The sequence below is a fragment of the Cetorhinus maximus genome, chromosome 1 (assembly GCF_964194155.1).
Source record: "Cetorhinus maximus chromosome 1, sCetMax3.hap1.1, whole genome shotgun sequence".
Lineage (NCBI taxonomy): Eukaryota > Metazoa > Chordata > Chondrichthyes > Lamniformes > Cetorhinidae > Cetorhinus > Cetorhinus maximus.
The window spans coordinates 142,312,876-142,339,286 of NC_135879.1; the positions used below are offsets into that span (position 1 = coordinate 142,312,876).

At 43.7% G+C, this 26,411-nt stretch overlaps 1 protein-coding gene across 13 annotated transcripts in view; it reads left to right on the forward strand.

Moving 5' to 3' along the window:
- The window catches only part of dcun1d4 (DCN1, defective in cullin neddylation 1, domain containing 4 (S. cerevisiae)), a 117,399-nt gene that overhangs the window by 82,541 nt on the left and 8,447 nt on the right, over positions 1–26,411 (forward strand). For 7 of the 13 annotated variants that reach the window (XM_078547665.1, XM_078547676.1, XM_078547730.1 and 4 more), the window contains 3 exons: positions 5,207–5,311; positions 6,709–6,811; positions 7,444–7,665. In XM_078547665.1, the coding sequence (XP_078403791.1) occupies positions 5,207–5,311; positions 6,709–6,811; positions 7,444–7,586 (351 nt within the window). In that variant the 3' untranslated portion in view covers positions 7,587–7,665. Of the gene's footprint in view, positions 1–644; positions 1,126–5,206; positions 5,312–6,708; positions 6,812–6,873; positions 7,147–7,443; positions 7,666–26,411 lie in introns of those variants that run through there. The other 6 variants (XM_078547712.1, XM_078547695.1, XM_078547721.1 and 3 more) reach the window with 4 other exon arrangements.

A 26,411-nucleotide genomic window follows, 5' to 3' on the forward strand; every position in this document is an offset into this window, starting at 1 on the left:
AACAGTTGCATGGCTAGTTGTTGTAGCCCTCCCTAACCCCTTAACCACCCGATTAAAATCAAGTGTGATCACAGTGCCCTGTAAAATACAGTCCCATTTTACCACAAATTTGTTTAGTTTAATCCAGAGTTATTACTGCTGCAAACCTCTCTCAATTGTCTACAGAACTTGCCTTCCCCCCCTTGCAGTATAGTAACTTATCCCATGTTATTTCTGAACTTTTACAGACTCCATCTGGTTTAGGGTGGCCCATTCTGGTTTAATATAATGCTGGAGGTCTGATCATGTAATCTTCAATTAAATGACAGAAGATCACACAACTTCTGCCTGCAGTTAGCAAATGTTATTGCCCCACAGTCTTTATTGCAGATTACTTAAGTAGATGGTGCAGAAAATTTGTAAAATTGTCATTGAATCTTTCTAATTCCCAATCTCCGATGTTGATTACAGACCAGTACCTAAGATAACAAATGTATCTTTTAAAGTCAGAGGAACATTGTTGACAGGCTGTGCCATTTCAGTGCTATGCTTAATTTCTTTCCTGCTGTTGAGAACGTAACAATGGCCAAGAAACGTTTGTCAACTGGCCATCAAACTACTTGAGAAGTGCAAAATATTACAGCTAGTAAATTGTTTTTTCCCAGATTTCTGGTGGTGAGGCTCAAGAAATCCTATCGTATAATAGTACTGAAGACTTGTGCTCCAGAACGTGCCGCGCCCCTACCCAAGCTGTTCCAGTACAGCTATAACACTGGCGACAACCTGGCAATGTGGAAAATTGCTCAGTTATGTCTTGTATACAAAAAGCAGGACAAATCCAACCTGGCCAATTACTGCCCCATCAGTCTATTCTCCATCAGTAAGCTAATGGAAGGGGTCATCAACATTGCTATCAAGCGGCACTTGCTTAGCAATAACCTGCTCACGTGCTCCGTTTGGATTCCGTCAGGGCGCTCAGCTCCTGACCTCATTACAGACTTGGTTCAAACATGGGCAAAAGAGCTGAATGCCGTAGGTGAGGTGAGAGTTGACTGCCCTTGACATCAAGGCAGCACTTGGCTGAGTGTGGCATCAAGGAGTCCTAGCAAAACTGGAGTCGATGGGAATCAGGGGGAAAATACTCTCTGCTGGTTGGAGTTATACCTAGCACAAAGGAAGATGGTTGTGGTTGTTCGTGGTCAATCATATCAGTTCCAGGGCATCACTGCAGGAGTTCCTCGGGGTAGTGTCCTAGGCCCAACCATCTTCAGCTGCTTCATCAGTGACCTTCCTTCTATCCTAAGGTCAGAAGCGGGGATGTTTGTGCATTCGGCAGCAACGTTCAGCACCATTCATGACGACTCAGATACTGAAGCAGCCCATATCCAAATGTAGCAAGACCTGGACGATATCCAGGTTTGGGCTGTCAAGTGGCAGGTAACATTTGTGCCAGGCAATGACCATCTCCAACAAGAGAGAATCTAACCATTGTCCCTTTACATTCAATGGCATTTCCATCACTGAATTCCCCCACTATCAACATCCTGGGGGTTTCTATTGACCAGAAACTGAACAGAACAGAAGCCATATAAATACTGTGGCTACAAGAGCAGGTCAGAGGCTAGAAATTCTGCAGCGAGTAATTCACTACCTGACTCCCCAAAGCCTGTCCACCAAGTTCAAGACTCAAGTCAGTAGTGTGATGGAATACTCTCCATTTGCCTGGTTGAGTGCAGCTCCAACAGCACTCTCAAAAAGCTTGACGCTATTCAGGACAAAGCAGCCCGCTTGATTGGCACCACATCCACAAACATTCACTCCCTCCACCACCTACACACAGTAGCAGCAGTGTGTACCATTTACAAGATGTACTCCAGGAACTCACCAATCCTCCTTACCATCTTCCAAACCCACAATCTCTACCACCTAGAAGGACAAGGGCAGCAGACAGATGGGAAAACCACCACCTGGAAGTTCCCCTCCAAGTCACACACCATCCTGACTTGGAATTATATCACCATTGATTTACTGTGACTCGTCAAAATCCTGGAACTCCCTCCCTAACAGCACCGTGGGTGTATCTACACCACATGGACTGCAGCAATTCAAGGAGGCAGCTCACCACTGCCTTCTTAAGGGCAATTAAGGATGGGCAATAAATGCTGGTCTAGCCAGCAGCGCCCACATCCCATGAATGAATAAAAATAAATGAACTCACGCAGCAGAAACTAAAGTGGTTTGTATTTTTTAAAATTATTAATAAAATAAGTAGCAGGATTAGCATCCCAATTTCTAAAGATGGAGAACATCAGAGTAAATTGTTGAAGCAAATTTAGACAACACAGCATTTTCAAAGGTGGATTTTTTTCCACCATACTAGTCATTCTCAATACCAGTTGCTGTGGCATCAGAAGAGGGCTCAGGAAAAAGATGGATTAATCATTCGCCTCCTGTAGCAGTCTCTTGAAGAAATTCATTGCCTCTTTGTTTTTACAAAGACTAGTTTTAAAAGCTCCTTTATAGTTTTGAAATTCAGCTTGTAATGTAACATTTCCCTATGAATGAGCATTCAGTGGGCTTTTAAATATAGTAAAAGCTGTACAAATGGACATCCCAAAAACCTGAAACCTGCAAAAAGAGGTTACTTATTGTCAGACCTAAATAACTGCATTGTAATAAATACAAACTGCACCTTGAAACCATGGACAAACTCAAGTTATGAACTGCAGATATTTTTCAATGCACCAAATCCATTTTTACCTTTCTCAAGGGCATTAGGGATGAGCAACAAATGATGGCCTTCCCAGCAATGCTCACATTGCATGAAAGAATTTTTAAAAAAAACATGGGACTCTAAAGTAAGTACAAGATGCAATGGGTGGGGGACAATATAGTGTTTATGGAACGGGGATCGCTTTACCCTAGCACAGTGGCAGAGAAAACTGGGATTGAATGCTGACTTAGCTCTTTCCCAATGGTAGAGGAGTTTCTTTGTTGATGGATGCTGGGTTAAGAACATTCTTTTCCATCAAAACCAGGAGCTGCACAGAAATAAGTGGTACACTCTGGAAATGCTGCATGGGTCTCAAGGACGCTGCCTTTAGATTATTTACATGGCGAACATCGCATTAAATTTTCCACAGCAATGCACTCACTGACGTCATTGGGTCACCACCATATAGAATCGTGACCACTTATATTCCAGTCAGATGACTGGAGGTAGAAATCATACATGTCGATGGGGAGGGTCCTGATGTTGGACGGTCTCAGCACTTGGGGGAGGGTTGCAAGGTTTCCTGTATTATCACTTCTTGGTTTCCTCTCTCTGCTCATGGGTGGCCTCCCGTTCCTTGGAAATTTCTGCTCAGTAGCTGCTTACATGAAATCATAGGGAAAAGTAGTCAATTACAGGGTACCTAACCTTTAGCCATGTGATCATGCATTGTGTGTTCAGATGTCATGTGGTCAGAGAGATGCTTGTTCCCACCGAACCAGACAGTCACTCAAATTTTCACCACCTGACTTCAGGTAATGGAATCCTTTTTTTTTCCACCCCTGTCAAAATCAGGTATTTTTAATTTAAGCTGGTATTAAGTGCAGAGCAGGGGAGTTTGGGGTGTAGAGTGTGAAAATGACCACAAAAGAGGGTAGCTTTGGTCAAACTGCAAGCAATGGATGTGAAGCATGAGCCAAGCATTCAAAACCCAACTGAAAACGGGTGAGCAGCTGGAGAGAATTGGAAACAGTAAAGCTGAAATTAGAGGATCACATCTCATTCCAGCAGTTTATCAGATACTGATGAGCTGCTAACAGCCCCCTGCCCATCCTATCAATGCTTCAAACATTAGCAGCTGCAGTACATGAAGAAAGGTGAGGGGGGCTGAAGGACATTAATTTCTACCCACCTCCTTCGCTATTTGATTGCCTAGGAGATCCCATTCTGGCCTTTTACCAGCCAAGGCTCCCAGGATCAAGAGACCCCTTCCTCAACCAAAAAGGACCGTAGAATAACAATGAAGTTTGAAACCCAGGAAACAGAAAATAAACCTAGCTGACTTCACATGCTGCTGGCACGGCTCCAGAATTAGGCACAATCCCAGGTGAGGGTGATTTCAATAAAGAAATACTGCAGGGGATACAGCCTATCCTGGAATTCTTGACTTATCCTTGGTGTACATACAGTGACCATTTTGGAAGTAACAAACAAAGAACACCTTATTCAAGTTCTAAGGGGTATAGACAGAGTAAATGCGAGTAGGCTCTTTCCACTTAGATTAGGAGAAATAAACACGAGAGGACATGATTTTAGGGTGAAAGGGGAAAGGTTTAGGGGGAACATTAGGGGCAACTTCTTCATTCAGAGAGTGGTGAGAGTGTGGAACGAGCTACCATCTGACGTGGTAAATGCGGGCTCACTCTTAAGTTTTAAGAATAAATTAGATAGATACATGGATGGGAGAGGTCTGGAGGGTTATGGACTAGGTGCAGGTCAATGGGACTAGCGGAATAATATTTCGGCACAGACTAGAAGGACCAAATGGCCTGTTTTCTGTGCTGTAGTGTTCTATGGTTCTTAAGTATTCCAAATTTAAAGTTTCACTGGAAAGCTTCAACTGATGACTTGTTCTCTATTAACAGAGTGGCTGTGGCAAGAAACAACTTACTGAAGTCACTGGCTGACATATAGGACCTCCTCTGTGGCTGCGTGCCAATTTCCTCTGAAATGCATAGGATCTATTCTAGCACAGCTTTCAAATTATCTTCAGACATAAAAGAAATTCTTTCATCAGACTAATTTGCCTTACTAACTTTAAAAATATCCATATATTGTATCTGATGTGTAGCTTTTAAAACTCTGGAGAGAAATTAATTTGCCTTGCACTAATGCATCATTCTTCATTGATATCATTGAAGTGCACAGCAAAGGTAGCAGCCTGTGATGTTGCCTGCTCTTAGGGAAGGGATCTAGGTCTGGAAGCTACATGAGTTAACTTTAGTGCAACATTTCAAGAGAGAAATTATGTAGCGCCAAAATATCAGCACTTGAAATAAGTGAAAACGTGCATATATAATTATGATGCAAGTATTAAAACAGCCAATTAATATAGCAGTGCAAACAAGGTGCTAAAATGTTGCCAGGCATCTTTAGAAAATCAAATGACTTATTAACTTATGCCCTCCTGCGCTCCTGTTGTATATATTTTATGTTTATAATTTCTCTTGTCAGGAAAAGGATCAGCGCAGTTTGGAGATTAGCACTGCTAAATGCATGCTCGGACTACTTCTAGGAAAAACCTGGCCACTCTTTCCAGCCTTCCATCAATTCCTTGAGGTATTAAAATGTGAACTATTTTTAGTTCCAACTAATTATGCCACTATTATTGCAATATTTAAGTTGAATGTGTAAAAGCTGTTCCTGCATGACTAAGATTTCATGTACTCTGCCCAAAAATGTCAAATATTTAGAGAAACTAAATTAGGTATAATTTATTTTTCAAAATTGATGTACAGTTACCTATAATTCAAACAATGGGATCAATTTTCAATTGTTTAAAGTTTTTTTAAAAATTATTGTTGCATGACCCAAGTGCTTGATGGAAGAATGTAGTTATTTCCAGTCTAGCTAAAAATAGCACTGTTGAGGAGAAACAGGATTAATAGAATTCATTGGGGAAAAAAAAGGCATCATATAGCAATTTTGTGGGAATTATTTGTGAAATAAACTCTTCTTTGGGCAAAGAAAACACAAGGTTAAACTTGACCTAATTCCACCCTTCGTCAGCATTCTCCTCTCCTGAAGATTGTAATTGCATAATGCTAACAACTGCAGAAGACCTGCCCAAGTGGCTGACCTTTTTGTTTGAAGCCAGACACTGAGCATTCACCAAGCGATTTGACTGAGTAGTATCACAACTGTTCCTTACTTACCATACCTCCTCTCCTTTTTATTTTCGGCCCATGTATTTCTCAAATGCCTTTAAATGTTTTTTCTACATCAACATTGTCCAATTTGTTGCCACTAGCCACAATTGGGAATTGAGATGTGGTTAGTTGCATTTCTGATTATATAAGAATGAGTTATAGACACTGTCAATAGACGTGATCTCAATGCCCATATTCCTACTGCATGTGTACTTAACTTCTTTGTACATTTGTTGGTAAAATAATGAAGAAAAGCAGAGCGTGCAAGTGTTTCTTGATTGTGATTGCTTTACTTCATTGCTCAATTTGCATGTTAAAATCACAGATAAATGTGCTTTACATGTATATTATGTGAGTGTATTAAGGCCATTTCTACTAAATGTATTGCATGTGGCTATAACTGTCACCATGGGCACACCTGTCATCAGTCACCCATTTCTACTGCGCAACATTCCTACATCAAAACACTCAAATATTTGTACTAATGTCTTAGTGTAATGTTGCATGTCAATGTCAAACAATTCCACGTTTCAAATGAATTGGACCACACACGATGGGGTGTATATAGCTTGAGAATTCCTAGTTTTAAACCTCAAAAAAACTGTTCAATTGATTTGGTAACACCTTGGCATCTTCTCTTTACACTTACTGAAGTATGCCATTAAATTGAGGTGTGTAGTAAAATGTGAGTGGTGAAGAATGGTATTTTTGCCACAATATTAGCAAAGTAGAACCAATTTGTTTTTCTGCATCATAAAGACATGTGAAATGATTCTATGGCATCTTTAAATTTTATGTTCCATGCAGCAATCTAAGTATAAAGTGATCAACAAGGACCAGTGGTGCAATGTGCTCGAATTTAGCAGAACAATTAACCTTGATCTTAGCAACTATGATGAAGATGGGGCTTGTAAGTACATTAGTTGGATCTCTTTAACCGTCTTTGTTTTCTCCTTGTCTTTTTCCCTTTAGCGCACATGGCTGAGGGGGTGAGAAACAACTGACTGCTGAAAAAAGATGTTCTGAGATCTGATGCTGGAAGGTGCACAGACTAATCAATGATGACTTTGCCTAACATTTTCCCCTTCCTCCAGGGAAGCACTAAGTCCATTTCTTAGCCTCTCCTCATAGTGATGAAATGGAGATTGAGAACTTGATATGAATGGATTGCAGGTGTAAACCAGCATTCCACATTTTGTAGTTCACTGAGGCTTTATCTTCGAAATAAAGCAATAGAAAAGTTCAGTTCTAAAAGCATAAATTAATAGTTTAAGATAGTACATGTACTGGAACCAATTACTTTATTGCAGTTGGAATACATTACAGACCTGATGAAGTAGTTTGAAAGTACTATTTTAATATGTACTTTTAACTTGGATCACTTCGTATCAACCTGGAACGAGACCGAGAACTAATACCTGAAAATGCGCTTGCCACCTTTAACGTTTAAGTATCGTTGTTTAAATCAGCATGAATGCATATTGGTCTACCACTAATTTCAGCTATTTTATGTACCCTGCCATCATTTTGTTTTTCTTCCAGTGATATGTTCTGGAGAACTTGGGCAGAATCATCTGTGCCTGCTGATGTCTGGCGTGTTTGGTGGCATGAGCGGACATTTTGGTGAAAAGGCCAAAAATTGGTTTCACGACGACGTGAAACCAGTTTGCAAGTGTCCATTCTGACCATCGATGGTGGGCTGTGTTTCTTGCCATCGGATGTCAGGAATCTCATTGTAATACATCAGCATATAATTTATAAGGCTAGCCCACCAGACTCATCACACACACACACACACACACACACACCCCACCCCCCCCCCACATCGTCCGCCCATCTCGGCTTGAATGCATGCCGACATGTTTCACAACAGCATATAGAAGGCATGCACTTGGCGGCTGCACTTTGAGGAGAACTCTGAGGTGAGTGCACAGTAACATTGTAGAGCGGGCACGAGGGATACCTATCAGCCTTCAAGGTTGAGGTGCATTGGGGGTGGGGAGGGGGCAAAGGCTGCCCTGCAGTTAAGGCGATTTTGGGGGTGGAGGAAGGCTGCCCTGTTATTGAAGGTAGCGCACAAGCATGTGCAAGGTTGGGGGTGGAGCGATGGGTGAGGGAAGTGGCCACGCATTAGGGACACCTTGTATAAAGTGACCATTCCTCTGCAGCTAAGACAGTTCAGGCCAAGCCACATTGATATGATTTTAATCGGGCCTCAAGCTTATCTGCCCACTCAAGCAATGCAGAGGCAGCAAAGTGCCACCAAGTGCTCCAGAGCTTTTCACCCCTCGGGCACAGACTGCAAAGAAATGAAAGTTTTCGTGGACTGCAGAACAGTTGGACAATATCTTCTGGGGTCCACAGAGGCTGCAGGGATGCCTCCTTGAGGGCAAGGGCTACCCGCAGAGGAGGTGGCTGATGACACCTGTGCGGCGGCCTCAGACTGCAGCAGAGTGAAGTTATAACGAGGCTCATGCTGCAACTCTCAACTTGGTGGAGCAAACCATCAGGATGCTGAAAATGATGTCCCAGTGCCTGGACCAGTCTGGTGGAGCCCTGCAATATAGTCCACAGAGGGTGTCATGCATCATCGTCACCTACTGTGCCCTTTGCAGCGCCAGGTTGCAATGGGGAGATGAGTTGGCTGAGGAGGAGATGCAGGAGCTGGAAGTCTCCTCTGATGAGGGTGAGGAGGTCCTCGAAGGCAACAATGACAGGGATGAGGCCCTCACACTGGTCAGATGAGACAGGCATGCTTGGGCAGCCCTCATAGTTGCTAGATTTGTGGGGGATGATAACGACATGCAATGAGGAGACACCATGAGATCCTCGCATTGCATCTATGAATGTTTGCCTCCAGTCTGGCTTATGGCAGCACACGTACTCTGTGATAATGCCCTGTCTTGGATATGCAGTGGAGGCCCTAATAGTCACAGGATTGCAGGAGAATGATGACGACCTGCAGTGTGGACACTCCATAGATCTTCACATAGCCTCTGAGAATGTCTGGCTGAGGGTAGATGGCTTGCGCTCTTTGTTCAGGATCATATAGAGACACAGCCATGAAACTTTTAAAAGCATCTGACCCTTTGTCTGCCTTCAGCACCTGAGCCCTTCAGGAGCACAGCATCACTGGTCACAGATGCTGAAGAGATGAGGGCCAGCCCCATGTTACACCGTGCACTCTCAGCACCTTTATGATGGAACTCTGTGGCGCCTGCCCACAACATTCTGGCAGCAATGACGAGCACCATCGAGGTGCAGGCATCAGCAATGAGTCCAGGGAGTGAGAAGCCGGACCATCACTTTGGTCTGAAGGCTGCACGAAGCACAAGGAAGAGGCCCTGGACTGAGACACCTGCCTTTATCTTGTGCAGAAAGATTTTACATCTGAGTGACAAGAACACTGCTCATCAGAACAAGGAGTCATAGGCAGGGGGACATTTTTGGGAGTTTATTGACAATAGTGAACATTATGTACAAGTGATTAAAACCCATGCCCAGGCTGTGCAACTGTATCATCTTAACCTTTCTAACCTTGCTGCTACATCTTGGTGCTCCCCAGACATCCACAGCAGAGCTGGTGACCTTGGCGGGCATCCTTTGGAGGACCAAGGCCTGGAGAGCCCTGGCCTGCTTTCGGTGACCTGCTTTGTGGCAGTGGCAACCTGCTCGAGCTGTGGAGTCGGAGCTGCTGGGGTCACAAGAAGAGGGAATTCGGATGGGCTTGGCACTCCTGGAGTCACCTGGGTGGGTGGTCCCAGGGTGCGCACCTGCTGATCCTTCTCCCTATGGGTGCCCGAGGGCCCTGGCTGACTCCTTGAGAAGGGAAAGCTGGAGGGAGATCGAGCTGCCACGCATTCCTCTCAGTACACACTGTTGGAGGCCAACTATGGCGTCAACGATGGAGTTCAACCTGTGCAGCAGTGCAGGAGCGACGTCCTGGACCAAAGCCTCCATGGCAGCTGCCATCCTAACAGTGTTGACCTCGGTGCATTGGCATGCTGGCGCTATCACCTCCGCCTGGAGGCGGACGGACTTCTCCATTGTGCCTTGCAAGGAATGCAGCGGACATCCCTTCCTGAGGTTCCCAAGCTTGCCTTTGCAGCTCCGGCAACTGTGATATGACCGAGTCCAGAGGCTCATCATCTGACTTGGATTCAGCAAATTTCTGCCTTCCAGCAACCTTCCGAGTGCTGGACACCTGGCAAGTCCGTCACTGCCTTCTGTGGATCAGAGTGCGATGTGCTCACCAGATTATGATCCCGGGGCTACTCTAAAACTAGGCCACACTGAGGTGTGTGTGTCTCTGCACTGGTGGAGGGTGTGGGTGAGCGCTGTGATGGGACTTCAAGGGGGGGTGCCTTCAGATTCCTCTTCAGAGGTTTCTCCGGGGCTTGATTGGAGGCTCTGGATCATGGACTCTGTCGGCCGTTTGGCTGACGTGCCTGCGAAAGCATGGGGAGATAATTGGTGCATGGCAGTGGCCTGTGAAACAGGACACATCACTCACAGCATGGTTGTCTGGATGTTGCACTGCTGGATCCTCACTTGGTAGAGCACTGCTGACCCCTCAGTCAGCACAGGAATGGTCCAGACCCTCGCCGGCCAGCTCTATTTTCAAAGTACGAGAGGATCTTGATTTCAGGCGTTCCTTTACCAGTTACTGACCTCTCCCTCTTGTATGCCAGCTTCTGCATTATGTCCTGCATAAATAGAAATGGAGAGAGTGTAAGCAGGACGCCTGCCAGGCCAGATGATAAATATGCCTGGCATGTGTGGGTGGTGAGTGGTCCCATGGATGGGATGTGGACAATCAAGGTGTGTGTGAGAGCGAATAGTGATGTCCCTTGAACTGGCAGTGAGTGAGGGCCCCTGTGGATGTGTGATGGGTTTGAGTGTGAGAGTTGAGTGATGAGAAGAGTGACTTACCTTAGTGTAACGAAGGAGAACATTGGCCTTCTTGTGGCACTGTGTGGCTGTCCTCTTCTGCAGGGTGTTGGTTGACTGCTACTGCCTCCCAAGCTGGATTGGTCATGTTGCTGCCCATCCAGCAGCCAGAGCAGGGGTAGAGGACATCACGGCGTGCCTCCACTGCATTCAAAAGACGTGCTAGGGGCGTGTCATTGAACTTAGGAACTGCAGTCTTTTTGCCTTTCAGGGTCATGTCTCCTTTACAGCAGTCGTGGACTGGAAGCAGAGGTGTGCGCATGCCTGGACTTTAAATATAGCACTCGGCGTGATGAAGCAGCGAGATAATGCCGTGGGTGAATGAGAGTCTGCCTGCCATGAAAACGGCATGTTTCCTATGAATGCATAATTAATGTGGCAGGTTTGGGATGATTTGGTGTTAAAAACCACCATCATGGCTGGCAGGTAAAACATAGTTTTACTCACCCGCTACCATACTTAGTGCAAATCTGGGACAATTCCACCCGTTGGCTTTGCAGATGAACATTCTATACTCTTTCACTAAATTGAGCAGTTGAAATTGAATTTATACATAATTATTGAATAGCATTTGGCAGTCATCCATGCCACACACTAAGTGGGATGATCGCCATAATGACCTTCATTCCAAACTCTAGTGCGGTTCTATTCCTGATTATGTTTCTCCTCTTATGGGAACCTTCCACAGAATGTCAGACACTCGAGTCTCTCCCTTATTTAGTATTGATAATTGTTATACAGTGATACTAATACTGTAGGTGTTTTAGTACAATTTCACTTATTTGTATAATGAGTTTTCAAAATTCAAAGCTTTTGTGCTGCTTAGTTGCCAACTGTGGCTCCAAATTTGTAGGTACGCTTGTCAAAGTATGGTAAATAAAATTGTTGAGCTGCAGATGCAGAAAACCCCTAAGTGGGAATATGATGCAGTGGCAATAATGGAGACTTGATTCAAAATAGGGTGGGACTAGGTACTAAATATTCCTGGATATAAGATATCGAAGAAAGATAGAGGGGGAAATATAGGAGGGTGGTTGCAGTTTTGATGATTAAGGAGAACAAAGTGGATCAAATGTTATAACGCAGAACACTTAGGGAATATAGCTAACCTAAACTTTATGTTACTGTGGAAAAGGACAAGGAGCAATCCAGAATAAAAATACTTAATTGGAAGAGGGCTAATTTCATGGGATGAAAGTAGGTTTTGCCCCAGGTAAATCGGAATGGAAAAATTGGTAGGCAAAACAGTAACAGAACGATGGGTTGCCTTTTAAAGAAGAGATCCTTTAGGCACTGCCTCGGTACATTTCCGTGAGGGGGAAAGGTAAGGCAACCAAAGCCAAGCTCCCTGGGTAATAAGAGGTAGAGAGTAAGATGAAGGAAAACCAGTGTGAGCATGTCAGATGTCAGGTTGATAATTCAAGTGACTGGATAGCTTATATCCGATGATACTGACAGAGGTATGGGGGGGAAGTTATGAAGGCACTGGCCATTATTTTCTGATCATCCTTTAAATACAGGAATGGTGCCAAAGGATTGGAGAATTGCAAATGTTACACCTTCGTTCAAAAAAGGGTGCAAGGATCTTAGTCAACTTCACAGCAACTGCAGGTGAGCCAGTTTAACCTCCGGTGACGGGAAAGCTTTTAGAAATTATAATCCAGAACAAAATTGACAGCCGCTTGGACAGGGGTAGATTAGTTAAGGAAAGATAGCTTGGATTTGTTAAAGGCAAATTATGTTCACCTGACTTGATTGTACCTTTTGATGAGGTAACTGAGAGGTTTGATTAGGGTAATGCAGTTGTTGTATACATGAGCTTGCAAAAGTCTTTTGCAAAGTGCTGCATAATAAGATTGCCAGCAAAGTTGAAGCCCATGGAATATAAGAGACAGTGGCAGCATGGATACAAAGTTGACTGAGCAGTTAATAGGAAAAGAGTAGTGGTGAACAGTTATTTTTCAGATTGGAGGAAGGTGTACAGTGAGCTACCCCTAGAAGTCAGTACTAGAACCACTGCTTATCTTGATGTATATTAATCATCTAGACTTGGATGTGGAGGGCACAATTTCAAAATTTTCAGCTGACACAAAACTTGGAAGTATTATCAACTGAGGAGAATAGTGATAGACTTGTAGGATATAGACAGGCTAGTGGAATAGGCACACGTGGCAGATGAAGTTTAATGCAGAGAAATGTGCAATTGATTAAGATCAATGGTAAAATCCTGGAAAACGTGGACCATTTTCCATATCTTGGAGTCCCCCCTTGATGAAGGCAGATATAGATGATGAAATTCATCATTGCCTCCAATGCATCAGCTCAGCCTTTGGCCCACTGAGGAAAAGAGTATTTGAGGATGAGGATCTCAAACCTGAGAATATGTCATGGCTTATCAAGCAGCAGTGATCTCTGCACTCCTATATGCTTCGGAGACTTGGACAGCCTACAGAAGGCACCTCAAAACGCTAGAGATGTATCACTAGTGGTGCCTTTGCACGACCCTCCAAATCCCGTGACAAGAAAGGTGGTCCAACGGCCGCATCCTCTGTTAAGTCAACATACCCAGCATTGAGGTGCTAATCACTCAAAACAAGCTCCACAGGGCGGGACATGTCGTTCATATGCCTGACTCCAGACTCCCAAAGCAACTGTTCTACTTGGAACTCAGTCACTACATGAGATTCCCAAGGGGACAGAGGAAACACTTGGGATGTCTGCAGAGCATTCCTGAAGAGATCTGACATCCCTGCCGATTCATGGTCAGTCACAAGACAGGGACTCCCATACTGAAGAAGGTTTCTTTGGGAAGGCATCAAACACATCAGGAGAGTTTGTCGGGAGCACAGAGAGAGAGAGAGCGCACACACGTCCAAAAACCTCATCTGCCTGACTCTTCAGGCACCACTTGCCCTGTGTGTGGCAGAGTCTGCAGATCACACATTGGACCCATCAGCCATTTCAGATGGGATGGAAGCATGTCGTTCTCGATCCCATTTGGTGGGAAGAATGAGGAGAAGCAATATAAACTCAAAGATACAATTCTAAAGTGGGTGCAGGAACAGAGACTTGGGGTATATGTGCACAAATTGTTGAAGGTGACAGGGCAGGCTGAGAAAGTCATTAAAAAGACATACTAGAACCTGGGCTTCATAAATAAAGGCATAAAGTGCAAAAGCAAAGAAGTTATTTTGAAGCTTTAGAAAGTACTGGTTTGCCCTCTTAAGTATTGTGCCCAATTCTGGGCACTACACTTCAGGAAAAATGTGGAGGCTTTAGAAAGGGGATAGAACATATTTGAGAATGATTTCAGTGATGAGGGATTTCAGATTTGTGGATAGATTGGAGAAACTGGGTTTCTTCTCCTTAGAGAAGAGAAAGTTGAGAGGAGATTTGAGAGGTGATCAAAATCATGAGGCATCTAGACAGAGCAGATGGAAAGAAACTGTTCATATTGGCAGAAAGGTCAAGAACCAGAGGACTGTGATACAAGATAAGTAGAAAAAGAAGCAACAGTGACAATCGTTGTGTGGCACTACCACCATGCCACATGGGATAGATTTCGAACAGATTTAGCAACTCAAGACTGGGTAACCACGAGGCGCTGTGGGCCATCAGCAGCAGCAGAATTGTACTCGACCACAATCTATAACCTCCTGGCACAGCATATCCCCAACTCTACCATTACCACCAAGCCAGGGGACCAGCCCTGGTTCAGAAGAGTTCAGGAGTGCATGCCAGGAGCAGCACCAGGCATGCCTAAAAATGAGGTGTCAACCCGGTGAAGCTACAACACAGGACTAGTATGTCAAACAGCATAAGCAGTAAGTGATAGAGCTAAGCGATTCCACAACCAACCGATCAAATCTAAGCTCTGCAGCCCTGCCGCATCCAGTTGTGAATAGTGGTGGGCAATTAAACAACTCGCTGGAGGAGAAGGTGCCACAAATAGCCCCATCCCCATCCTCTATGATGTGGGAGACCAGCACATCAGTGGAAAAGGTGAGGCTGAAGCATTTGCAACAATTTTCAGCCAGAAATGCTGAGTGCATGATCATCTTGGCCTCCCCTGGAGGTCCCCAGCATCACAGGTGCTAGTCTGCACTCCACATGATATCAAGAAATGGCTGAAGGCACTGGATACTGCAAAGGATATGGGCCCCGACAACATTCCAACAATAGTACTGAAGACTTGTGCTCCATGACTTACTGCGCCCCTAGCCAAGCTGTTCCAGTACATCTACAACACTGGCATCTACCTGGCAATCTGGCAAATTACCCAGTATATGCCCTCTACACAAAAAGCAGGACGAATCCAATCTGGCCAATTACCACCCCGTTAGTCTGTGCTCCATCAGTAATGTGATGGAGGGGGTCATCAACAGTGCTATAAAGTGGTACTTGCTTAACAAATAATCTGCTCAGTTTGGGTTTCACCTGGGCCACTTGGCCCCTGCCCTAATTACAGCTGTCGGAGATTAATCACCATGAGGCATCATTTCTTAAGTAGAAACCCCATTTATTACTTGTGCACAAGGGAGACAGCACAATGAGAGCTACTGTATAGTCTCGTAGCAGAATACACGCAGACTTGTTAAAAGCATTTTTACAGCCAATCAGTAAGTTTTGCATCAAACCTATCCGTTTATTTGCATAAGTTAACTGACCAATCCATGTTCCAGTAAATTTCCATTTTCCTCACAACACATGTTTGGTTACGCAGTTGCTTATCACAACTCTGTTTACATTCGGCCTGAGAAAAACAAAATGGAATGTCTCAAGGCTCATCCTGCAACTGTGGTCAGGCAAGATTGTTTTCTTCTCACGGTTGTAGTATTTTTCCTCTTAAGCCATCACAATCAACTTCTCATTAAACCTTCCAGCACCAAATGGGCTCCCTGCAGTTGCCCAGGCCACCACACTTTCCCCCCCCGTTTTGTCCTAAAAGGACAATCCGCCGCCCTTAGCCAAGTTCTATGTCTCCTAGTCGCCGGGCTTCATCCTCAGTGGGGTCCTGACTCCTGAGGAGAGGGAGGGAATGGATAGTCGGCTTGCCACCAGGACTCTGGAGGCTCTGTAGTCAGCAGACAGAGCGGATGCAACAGAGGACGAGCTGGATAACAACGTACAGAACAATGAGTAGGGCAAGACCTATGACAAGGTATTTGTGGAGGGTTTTAAAAAGGTCCCCAAACCACCCGCCGATGTTAGGGAGCTACCCTCACCAGTTAAAGGATGGGAAAATGAGTATAAATCCAACATTTAGTTTGATTGCCTTGCGAGGCGACGGCCTGCATTCGTTGAACCGCAGAATTGGTAGTCCATGCCCCGCAAGGGCCGCGCAGGACAGGATCCAGATCAGAGTCCACATTCTGACGGCTCAGTCAAAGTTCCTGTTCAAGCACTTTCGTCCGAGGTCAGCGTCCGCTTGACATGCGAGGCGTGGATCCACAAAGGTCGTCCTTCAACCTTCACGGCCGTATGGGTGGTGAGCAGGACTTGGAAGGGTCCTTCCCATCGAGGTTCCAAACAGTACTTTCTCCTGAAGGTCTTAACCAGGACTAGGTCCCCATGCTGGTATTGATGGCAATCTTCAATGGTGGGCTTTTTCTGAGCTTCTACTACCTGTGTATGCAAGCTTTTGAGAGAATTCGTAAGCACCATACAGTATGTAATCATCCCCTCATCCATAGCGTGGATGTCCATCTCCCTAGCAGACAAAGGTGGGGACACCGGGAGGCGCATTGGGCGTCCCATTACAACTTCATAAGGGGAAAGGGAGGTGGTACGGTTAGGGTGAGAGCACATAGTCATGATCGCCAAGGGTAGAGCTTCAGGGCATTTCAAACTGGTTTCTTCACGTAATTTAGCTAGTTTGTTTTTCAGAATACCGTTTTGTCTTTCCACCGCCCCAGTAGACTGGGGGTGGTATGGGCAGGAAAGGTGATGGTTGCATTGTAAGGCCTTCAGCAGTTCCTTTATCACTTTAGCGATAAAATGAGGCCCATTATCACTTGATAAAATCTCTGGTATCCCAAACCTGGGTATGTATTCACGCAACAAGAATTTTGCAACAATAATAGCATCATTTCGTCGGGTGGGATACGCCTCCACCCATCCCGAGAACAAACATACTGTAACTAAAACATAATTATATCCCAAACATTTAGGCATTTGTATAAAGTCCATTTGTAGATGTACAATTGGGCCCCATGGCTGGGGTCCCGTACCAGCAGTCACTGAGGGCGTCTTGTCTGGGTTATGTCATTGACAAAGCAGACATTGTGAAGCTATTTTAGCTGCCATGGCAAAAAACCCAGGCGCAACCACATCTGTTGTGCCATTCTGTTCATCCCTCTTTGCCCCAATATTTTCTACTCTATATAATGTCCTGCCGGGTGTTGACATAAGAATGGCGGGTATTACTAATACAATGCCTATTAGCATATTACTATTCACTACACATTCAACATTCATTCTATATACACGTGTCAAACCTCTGAGCTGGCAACCGGACAAGTCATATTTCTTTAACTGTGTGTAATGCCTCCATTTACTTCCCTTTCTCATATCTACAAGTGCACATGTATCACCTGTCATAATTACCTCGTATGGTCCATGCCTGTTCACTCCGAGCTCACCTTGACCGTCACCTTATTCCCCACTCGGTCCATTGTTGCTCTTTGGATTTGCCTGTTTCCATATCCTTAATCACCTGTTGGTCTCTGACTTCCTTCCTTTTAGTGGTCCTACATCTCCCACTCCTACTATGATTCCCTCGGGTAACTGCATTGCTCTCCTTGTCATTATTTCAAATGGGGTGGTCCTGCGTGGGGTAACCCTAAGGCGCATTAGAATATTGGGCTGTTCCCTGTCTCTTGAATTGCTTTTGTGATTGATGTTTTTTTTTAAGTTCAGTTCATCCTTTCCACCATCCCTGAGCTCTGTGGCTGGTAGGGAATGTGGAATTTCTGTTTAAATTTAAATTTATACATTTCTTTAATGACTCTTCCTGTGAAATGAGTTCCCTGATCTGAATCCATCTGGATAAGCACCCTTCACTCCTTCCAGTCTACCATCTCCTGCTGCTGTCCCACTTTGGACCTCAATTCCTTAAACTGCCAACACAACTCTACCGTGCACCTTCTTATCCTATCTTTCAATGGCTCAGTATCTTCACTTCCAGTGATGGTTCTCTCTGCGAGCCGCTTAGCTCTGTCTGTCATCGTAGTGTTAATCCTGTGGTCTTACTTTTTGTAGCTCGCAGGCACATTAATACAATCAGTAATACATCTATTTAGCGTTTTTCCAGCTTTCCCTTTACCTGTATCCATCTTGTGGTAAATTGTTGTTAAGTATTATTTCTCCTTGCGTTTCAATTCTTGAACTACAGATTCCACATAGTTTTACCTCTAAGTTTTTTTTTTCCTATGATCATCCTAAGATTCTCTTGATGTCAGTTTCTCTATTGTCTTGATCGTTTATAATGTTTCCTTGCTCTTTAGGCCGTATTAACTATTCCATGTCAATGGGGATCTCTGACTCTAGATCTTTGCTTATCTCCCCCTGTGCGTTTCCAATGTCTCAGTTGATGGCCAGATTATCAAACTCACTTCCCTTAAAAAGTTTGTATATTGTGTCCTCTTTCCCTAACTCATTCTCCTACTTGATTCATACCATTTTACACATGCAACAACTACCATCTTATCTTGTTCAGGTTGCCTAGAGAGACTTTAAAATAAATAAAATGTTCTCATAACAGTTTTAAAAACAGAAATCAGGTATTGACATGTTTTGCTTCTTCATCTTCTCAAACATTTTATTGTCTCAAAAGTAACCCACTAAATTGTGTCTGACCCATTTTTTTTAGAATTATCCCAGATTCATTAACTCGGCCAAAAATTGGATTTTTGCCAAACTTTGTCAAGGTCTTGAGTTTAGCTTTATATTTTGGGAACAGACTTTACAAATAGAAAAGCTTGCAGCATTTGAATTAGTGCCAATTGTTGTCAAACCTTTTAAAATGAAAATTCCCTTTTGAGAAATTATCAGGAACCAAACCTCAAATTTTAAACTTTGTAAGAAGTGTAATTTACACTATCAAAATTAAAACTACCTCTTTCTTATGTGTGTTGATTTGTATCCAAGTTATAATTTCCGTATTTTTATCGACACATTCTTCATCTTAGATAGCATCCTAGTGATTCAAAAGTAACCTATTAAATTACACTGCACTTTACACCTCAAGATTGTCCCAAATTCAAATTGCAGTGAAAAAAAATGGGTTGCAGATTTCCTTTAATATTTAATTCATCTCTTCAAAAGAAACCCCTTTTTATCCATTGGAACCATCTAGACCTTGTGTTTATGTCTTTTGGTTTTCCTAGAATCCTTCTGAATTTCAAGTAATTTTTTTTTTCATCTGAATTTTAGAATACTAACTCGTATGTATTAATCCCAATCAGCTTGGAAGCTGCTGATGAGGGTTATTCCTTACTAGTCTGCAAGGGGGTGGTACAAGGGTTGGTTCATCTCAAACCGAGGCAAGCCCTGTTTTATCTTTACACTACCTTCAAATTGCGATTTTGCTAGCAATCACAACTCAAACCTTATACTCAAAACGTTGGAATGTTTGAATAAACTTTTCCTTTAATCTAATATGGGGCTTTCGACTCTAAAGTGCTCATCCACACAGACAAAAGGCAATTTAGGGATGAAAACACATTAAAGCTCACATACAAATGCTTCCTTGCACACAAACAAACACATATATAAAGGTATGTATTTATATTCCTATAATATTGAACTTAACTCTAAACGAAGCTTCAAGTAGCAGTGGGGGGAATAAAGGGATCTTGAAGGCTCCACCTATATGGACAATCAAACTGATGAAAGCTCACATTTCCCCTGCTACTGCCTGTCTGCTTATTAACGCCCCTAGGGAGACCGACCCCCTTTTCTCTTTCTCTCTCTCTCTCTCTCTTCAGCACAAACAGCTCTTGTAACTTAGATCAATTCATTTTTTTAAAGTTACAGCAAATTCAGTAGTGGACCTTTCGGGTCCCAATCATCCTTCCACATTTTCAGGAAAATCTCGTCATCCCGCACGGAAGGGGAACCTGGGGTTTCTTTGATGCCAAATTGCCCATCCTCTATTTAATAACTAAGAAAGGCCAGTCCTTGGCAGGTCCCCTACCCGCAATCTACTTTCATTCAGCCCATTCACGCTTGAGGGGTCCCAGACCCTGAGCCACAATCTCATACACACTCCGTTCCAACTCCAGGGTCTATCGACCCCCGAGTGTACACACCGTTCAAACTCCAGGGGCTACCGACCCCGAGTATATCCTGGCCAGAGCGGTCCCAGACCACTACAAATTAATCTCCTAAATACTCAATTTGATGACTTACCCTAAGAGTCAGCCACAGGCAAGCGAAGACAGTTCGCGGGTCAACAAACCCCAGAAGCCCAAATCAGGCTGCCGCAGACTCAGGAATCCTTGAACCGTGAGGTTCTAACGCTGGCGCTCTGTGGCCCAACCCTAGGGGTTAGTCATCTCAGTGGAACCTCCAAGAAACTGTCAGAGATTAATCACACCGAGGCATCATTTCTTACGAAGAAACCCCGTTTATTATTTGTGCACAAGGGAGACAGCACAATGAGAGCTACTGTACAGTCTCGTAGCAGAATACTTGCAGACTTGTTAAAAGCATTTTTATAGCCAATCGGTAAGTTTTGCAACAAACCTATCTGTTTGCATAATTTACTGGAACAATCCATGTTCCAGTAAATTTCCATTTTCCTCACAACAGATGTTTGGTTACGCAGTTGCTTATCACAACCCTGATTACATTCGGCCTGAAGAAAAACAAAATGGAATGTCTCAAGGCTCATCCTACAACTGTGGTCAGGCAAGATTGTATTCTTCTAAAGGTTGTAGTATTTTTCCTCTTAAACTGAGGTGTACAATCAATTTCTCATTAACCCTTCCAGCACCAAATGGGCTCCCTGCAGTTGTCCAGGCCACCCCACAGCCTTGGTTCAAACATGGTCAAAAGAGCTGAACTTCAGAGGCAACATTTGACCGAGTATGGCATCAAAGAGCCCTAGCAAAACTGGAGTCGATGGGAATCGGGGAAAACTCTCTGGTTGGAGTCATACCTAGCATGAAGGAAAATAGTTGTTGGAGGTCAATCATCTCAGCTCCAGGACATCACTGCAAGAGTTCCTCAGAGTAGTGTCCTAGGCCCGACCACCTTCAGCTGCTTCATCAATGACCTTCCTTAAATCATAAGGTCAGAAGTGGGAATGTTGCTGATTGCACAATGTTCAGCACCATTTGCGACTCCTCAGAAACTGAATCCGGATAAGTGTGAGGTGATGCACTTGGGCAGGACAAACAAGGCACAGGAATATACGATGAATGGTAGGACCCTGGGAAGTACTAAGGACCAGAGGGACCTTGGTGTGCATGTCCACCGTTCCCTTAGGGTAGTGGGACAGGTAGATAAGGTAGTTGAGAAGGCATATGGGATACTTGCCTTTATTAACCGAGGCATAGAATATAAGAGCGGAGAAGTTATGTGGGAACTGTATAAAACGCTGGCTAGGCCACAGCTAGAGTATTGTGTGCAGTTCTGGAATCCACATTATAGGAAGGATGTGATTGCACTAGAGAGAGTGCAGAGGAGATTTACCAGAATGTTGCCTGGGCTGGAGAGTTTTAGTAATGAGGAGAGGTTGGATAGACTGAGGTTATTTTCCCTGGAGCAGAGGAGATTGAGGGGGGACATGATTGAGATGTATAAAATTGAGGGACATAGAGTAGACAGGAAGGAACTTTCCCCTTGGTGGAGGGATCAATAACCAGGGGGCATAGATTTAAGGTAAGGGGCAGGAGGTTTAGAGGGGATGTGAAGAAGAATTTTTTCATCCAGAGGGTGGTGGGAATCTGGAACTCACTGCCTGAAAGGGTGGTAGAGCCTGAAACCCTCTTAACATTTAAGGAGTATTTGGATGTGCACTTGCGATGCCATGGCATACAAGGCTATGGGCCTAGTGCTGGAAAATGGGATTAGAATAGTTAAGTACTTGTTTGACCGGTGCAGACTCGATGGGCCGAAGGGCTGTTTTCTGTGCTGTAGACCTACATGCCTCTGTGAAGCTGTCCATGTCCAACTTTAGCTGCATTCGGATAATATCCAGGCTTGGGCTGACAATTGGCAAGTAACATTCGCACCACACAAGTGCCAGGCAATGACCATCTCCCAACAAGAGAGAACCTGACTATTGCCCCATGACATACAATGGCATTACCACCGCTGAATCCTCCACTATCAACATCCTTGGGGTTACCATTAACCAGAAACTGAACTGGACTAGCCATATAAATACTGTGGCTACAAGAGCAGGTCAAGAGGCTAGGAATCCTACAGTGAGTAATTCACTTCCTGACTCCCCAAAGCCTGTCCACCCTCTACAAGGCACAAGTTTTGGAATGTGATGGAATACTCTCTAGTTACTTGGATCAGTGCAGCTTCAACAACACTCAAGAAGCTTGACACCATCCAGGACCAAGCAGCTGGCTTGACTGCCCCCCCTTCCACAAACATTCACTCCCTCCACCACCAACAAACAGTGGCAGCAGTGTGTACCATCTACAAGATGCAGGCATTCACCAGGGCTCCTTAGACAGCACCTTCCAAACAACCTCCACCATCTTGAAGGACAAGGGTAGCAGATGCATGGGAACACCACCACCTGGAAGTTCCCCTCTAAGCCGCATACCGTCCTGACTTAGAACTATATCGCTGTTCCTTCAGTCGCTGGGTCAAAATCCTGGTACTCCCTAGTTAGACAATTAGGGATGGGCAATAAATGCTAGCCTTGCCAGTGACACCCACACCCCATGAATGCATTTTAAAAAAGTACTGCATTATGCAGCGATTGGTTAGGATCAGGAGTGCAGCTCCTGTGAGTGTGATAGATCCACAGCCTTCCATGGAAAGGGAACTGAAACTTGTCTAAAGGCAAAGACTTTTCTGGGCATTTCCAAATATTACCCCGAGGACTAGCTGAGTTACTCTTGCAGAGAGCTTGCATGGACATGATGGGCTGAATGTGCTGTAACCATTCTGATTCCATCTTATCCACAAGTGACGTGATTGTTAGGCAGGCTCGCTCTTTAGAGAACCCCACAATTACACACACTCACTGAAGCACACAACATACTCTTGCAGTTAAGCAGGACCCTCTATTGAAAATGAAATATAAACTTCAGTGCTATGACAGTAGCTGTTCACTCTTTGGACTTTGATACAATCTATGACATTTGGTATTTTTCTTTGCGGAATGATGTAGTTACATCTGGCGTTTCTTGCGTGGGAGCTATAATAACTAATACAACTGCCTTTTGTCAGGAAAGGTATTTTTGATGGACAGGTGGTGGAATTACCAGAGCGTCTTAAGTACCAACAAAAAATTTGAACACTATCAGGAATGATTATGAAAGACCGACCTCTTTTTAGACTCTTCCTTCTTCAGACCACATGCCACAACAAAGCCTGTTGCAGCAACTGCTCTTTGGTGGAACTGATGAGGGCATCCAAACTCCCCACCCTGACTGGATGACTGCTCCAGGACTAAATCCATGTCTACTTCCATAGTTCTGGGAATTGTTGGCCTCCCTCCAATGACACCTTGAATATGTGCAGAAATTCACTAAACAGGCATTTATGAAATGCTTCTAATTGTTGTTACAAAGCACCTGTGGGTGCAGCTTCACACATACTCGTATCTGGACGATTGGTTCAGTTATGTTTGATCCATTGGCAAAGTTGTGCCGTGCATACTCAGAACAGTCCAAGATCTGGGTTTCGTGCTTTTGAATATAAGACATCATGTTCCTCGTGGTAATATTTGGAAATGCCCAGAAAAGTCTTTGTCTTTAGACAAGTTTCAGTTCCCTTTCCATGGAAGGCTGTGGATTCCAGAAAGAAGCTATCAGTGAATACTCTGCCTACGGAAGCAGTCATCTTGGCAGTTCCCGATGCTCATCTGTTTAAGACTATTTCAACAAGAAAGAAAGACTTACATTTATATAGCAACTTTCATGACATCAGGGCACCCCAAAGCACTTTACAACCAATGAAATACATTTGAACTGTTGTCACTGATGTAGAAAACACAGCAGCCAGTGTGCACATGGCAGGTTCCACAAACAGTAATGTGATGGTGACTAGATCACCTGGTTCAGAGTTGTTGGTTAAGAGATAAATATTGGCCAGATCACTGGTCGGAACTTCCCTGTTCTTCTTCACAATAGTGTTTTGGAATTTTTTACATACACCTGAGAAGACAGACAGGGCCTTAATTTGATGTCTGTTATGATCTCAAGGGGAGACCATTAACTTTTAAAAATAAATTCAAATGTGGCACACTTGGAATGTCTCAGATTTGAGGTATCAACCAATTAACTTCAATTCCCAAACTTTGTTCTTTGATCTGAAAAGTATATGGATACTTTAAGATCTTTTCTTGTTTACCCTTTGCTTTCAACCTTTCTTTGATCTGAGATCCACGTGAAGAATTTGAGCCCCTGTCTCTACTCTTTAGTGTTTTCACTCTTCCACCTGACCAAAGTAAACGTGGACTATCCTTTGTGTGTTTACCAGTTTCTCAAACCCAGGTTTTTTTCCACTTCCATTTGAAAGTTCAATTTCCCCAAAACTAACAGTTGTATTCCTGCAACATACAAATCATGAAATTAAACATTTTCACAACACAGCTTATCCAGAAAATGGCAACACTGGGTACATCATATGTTCAGTATTGAGCATCAGCCTAGATTTTGTACTCCAGTTTCTTGAATGGGACTTGTCTCCAAGTCAGAAGGTCATGGGTTTAAGAGCTCAACCAGTATTGTCCATGCAGAGCATCCCTTCCTTTGTAAGAATTAACTGGGGCTCTGTTCTGAATCTTGTATGTTTAAAAAGCACAATGTCTTGCTGGGAAAACCTTTGCAACAGCCCTTTCCACAGCCAGTGTAAGGGTGCACACTTTCATGGGGACTGGTCATCAAGCATATTAGGTGTATTCCACATAGAATTAATTGAGGTGGCAAGGTCTACATCATGGTTTTTGGCAAATCATTATGCAAATAGTGGTGGTTTCTTGCATCAGCGAAATGACTACAGACTTCCTCCTGATCCTTTGGTCCTCCAGGGTGTAATGCTGTTGGCTGGCTGGTGCCTAAATCATAAGATACAGTCAGCTTGGATGTTAACCTGAATGGATGATATAGCCGGAGATACCATATTGTTTAACGATTCAGCATCATGAATAGGGAAATCTGCCTGGTGTTTCAAGTAGTATACAGGATTTGATGTGTCTGGAAATCACCTCTTAGGGCAAACGCCCCTGTTTATACTTCAGGACAGAGGCTCCATCAAGTAGGAACCTAAATACTTCTCCTAACACGCACATTTTGTATATCGTTTCACTGGTGTAAATTGTAAGGGGAGCAGCAGAAATAGTGTTATTCCCATGAACCTTAAGTTGAGGTCAAATATTGTATCTGAACCTAGAGACATTCCATTGATTGCCTGGCTATAACCTAGACAACTGTTTGAGCAATCTTTCTCACCATTGGTAATAAGTCACAGATTGTTACAGCACATGAGGAGGTCATTCGGACCATCCTGTCTACACCAGCTCTCCAAATGAGCATTTCACCTAGTGCCATTCCCCTGCCTTCTCCCTGTTACCGTACACCACCACGTTTTTCAGATAATAGTCTAATTCCTTATTGAATGCTTCAATTGAACCTCCCTCCACCACACTCTCAGGCAGTATATTCTAGACCTTAACCATTCACCATGTGAAAAAAGGTTTTCATGTTGCTTTTGCTTATTTTGCCAAAGACTTTAAATATCTTTATAAGTTTGAGCAGGGAGTCTATCTAGGCATTTTTAAACCAGTTCAATTAGTCATAAGCAATCTATTATTATTATTTCATGGTTTGCAACCCATTTAGACATTGTGCATGGTTAGACATCACTTGCTCCACAATTGAGACTTTAACTTTCCACAAATTAATGCACCCATGTTTCAAACTTGTGTTCAATATTACTTCCTTTGAAAGTTCAATCAGTGTTTTAATTTAGGCTTGCAGTTAATAAACTGCAAGCTATTATTATAATCAATCAGTGATATTTGATGTGGATTTCTGAGTCTTTAGAACTTGCCCAGCACTCTATACAAAAGATTTTCACTTCTCATTTTGACATGGAAATTCTCCCATCATACCAAAATAGTTGGTAGTAAATGTATTAGCTTCATTGAATAAATGTTTACAGATCCCCAAGTTAGTATGTCAACCGCAATCTCAAATCTTTATAGCTTCTTATGATGCAAAGACTAAGTAAATGAAGTTGGCCAACAGATGTGCTCTCATTTCACAGAGAAGAAGCCCATGTGGCAGATTAAAGGTTATTCTAAATTGTACAAACATACAATCAAAGAGCAGGGGTAGGCCATTCGATCCCTTGAGCCTGTTCCA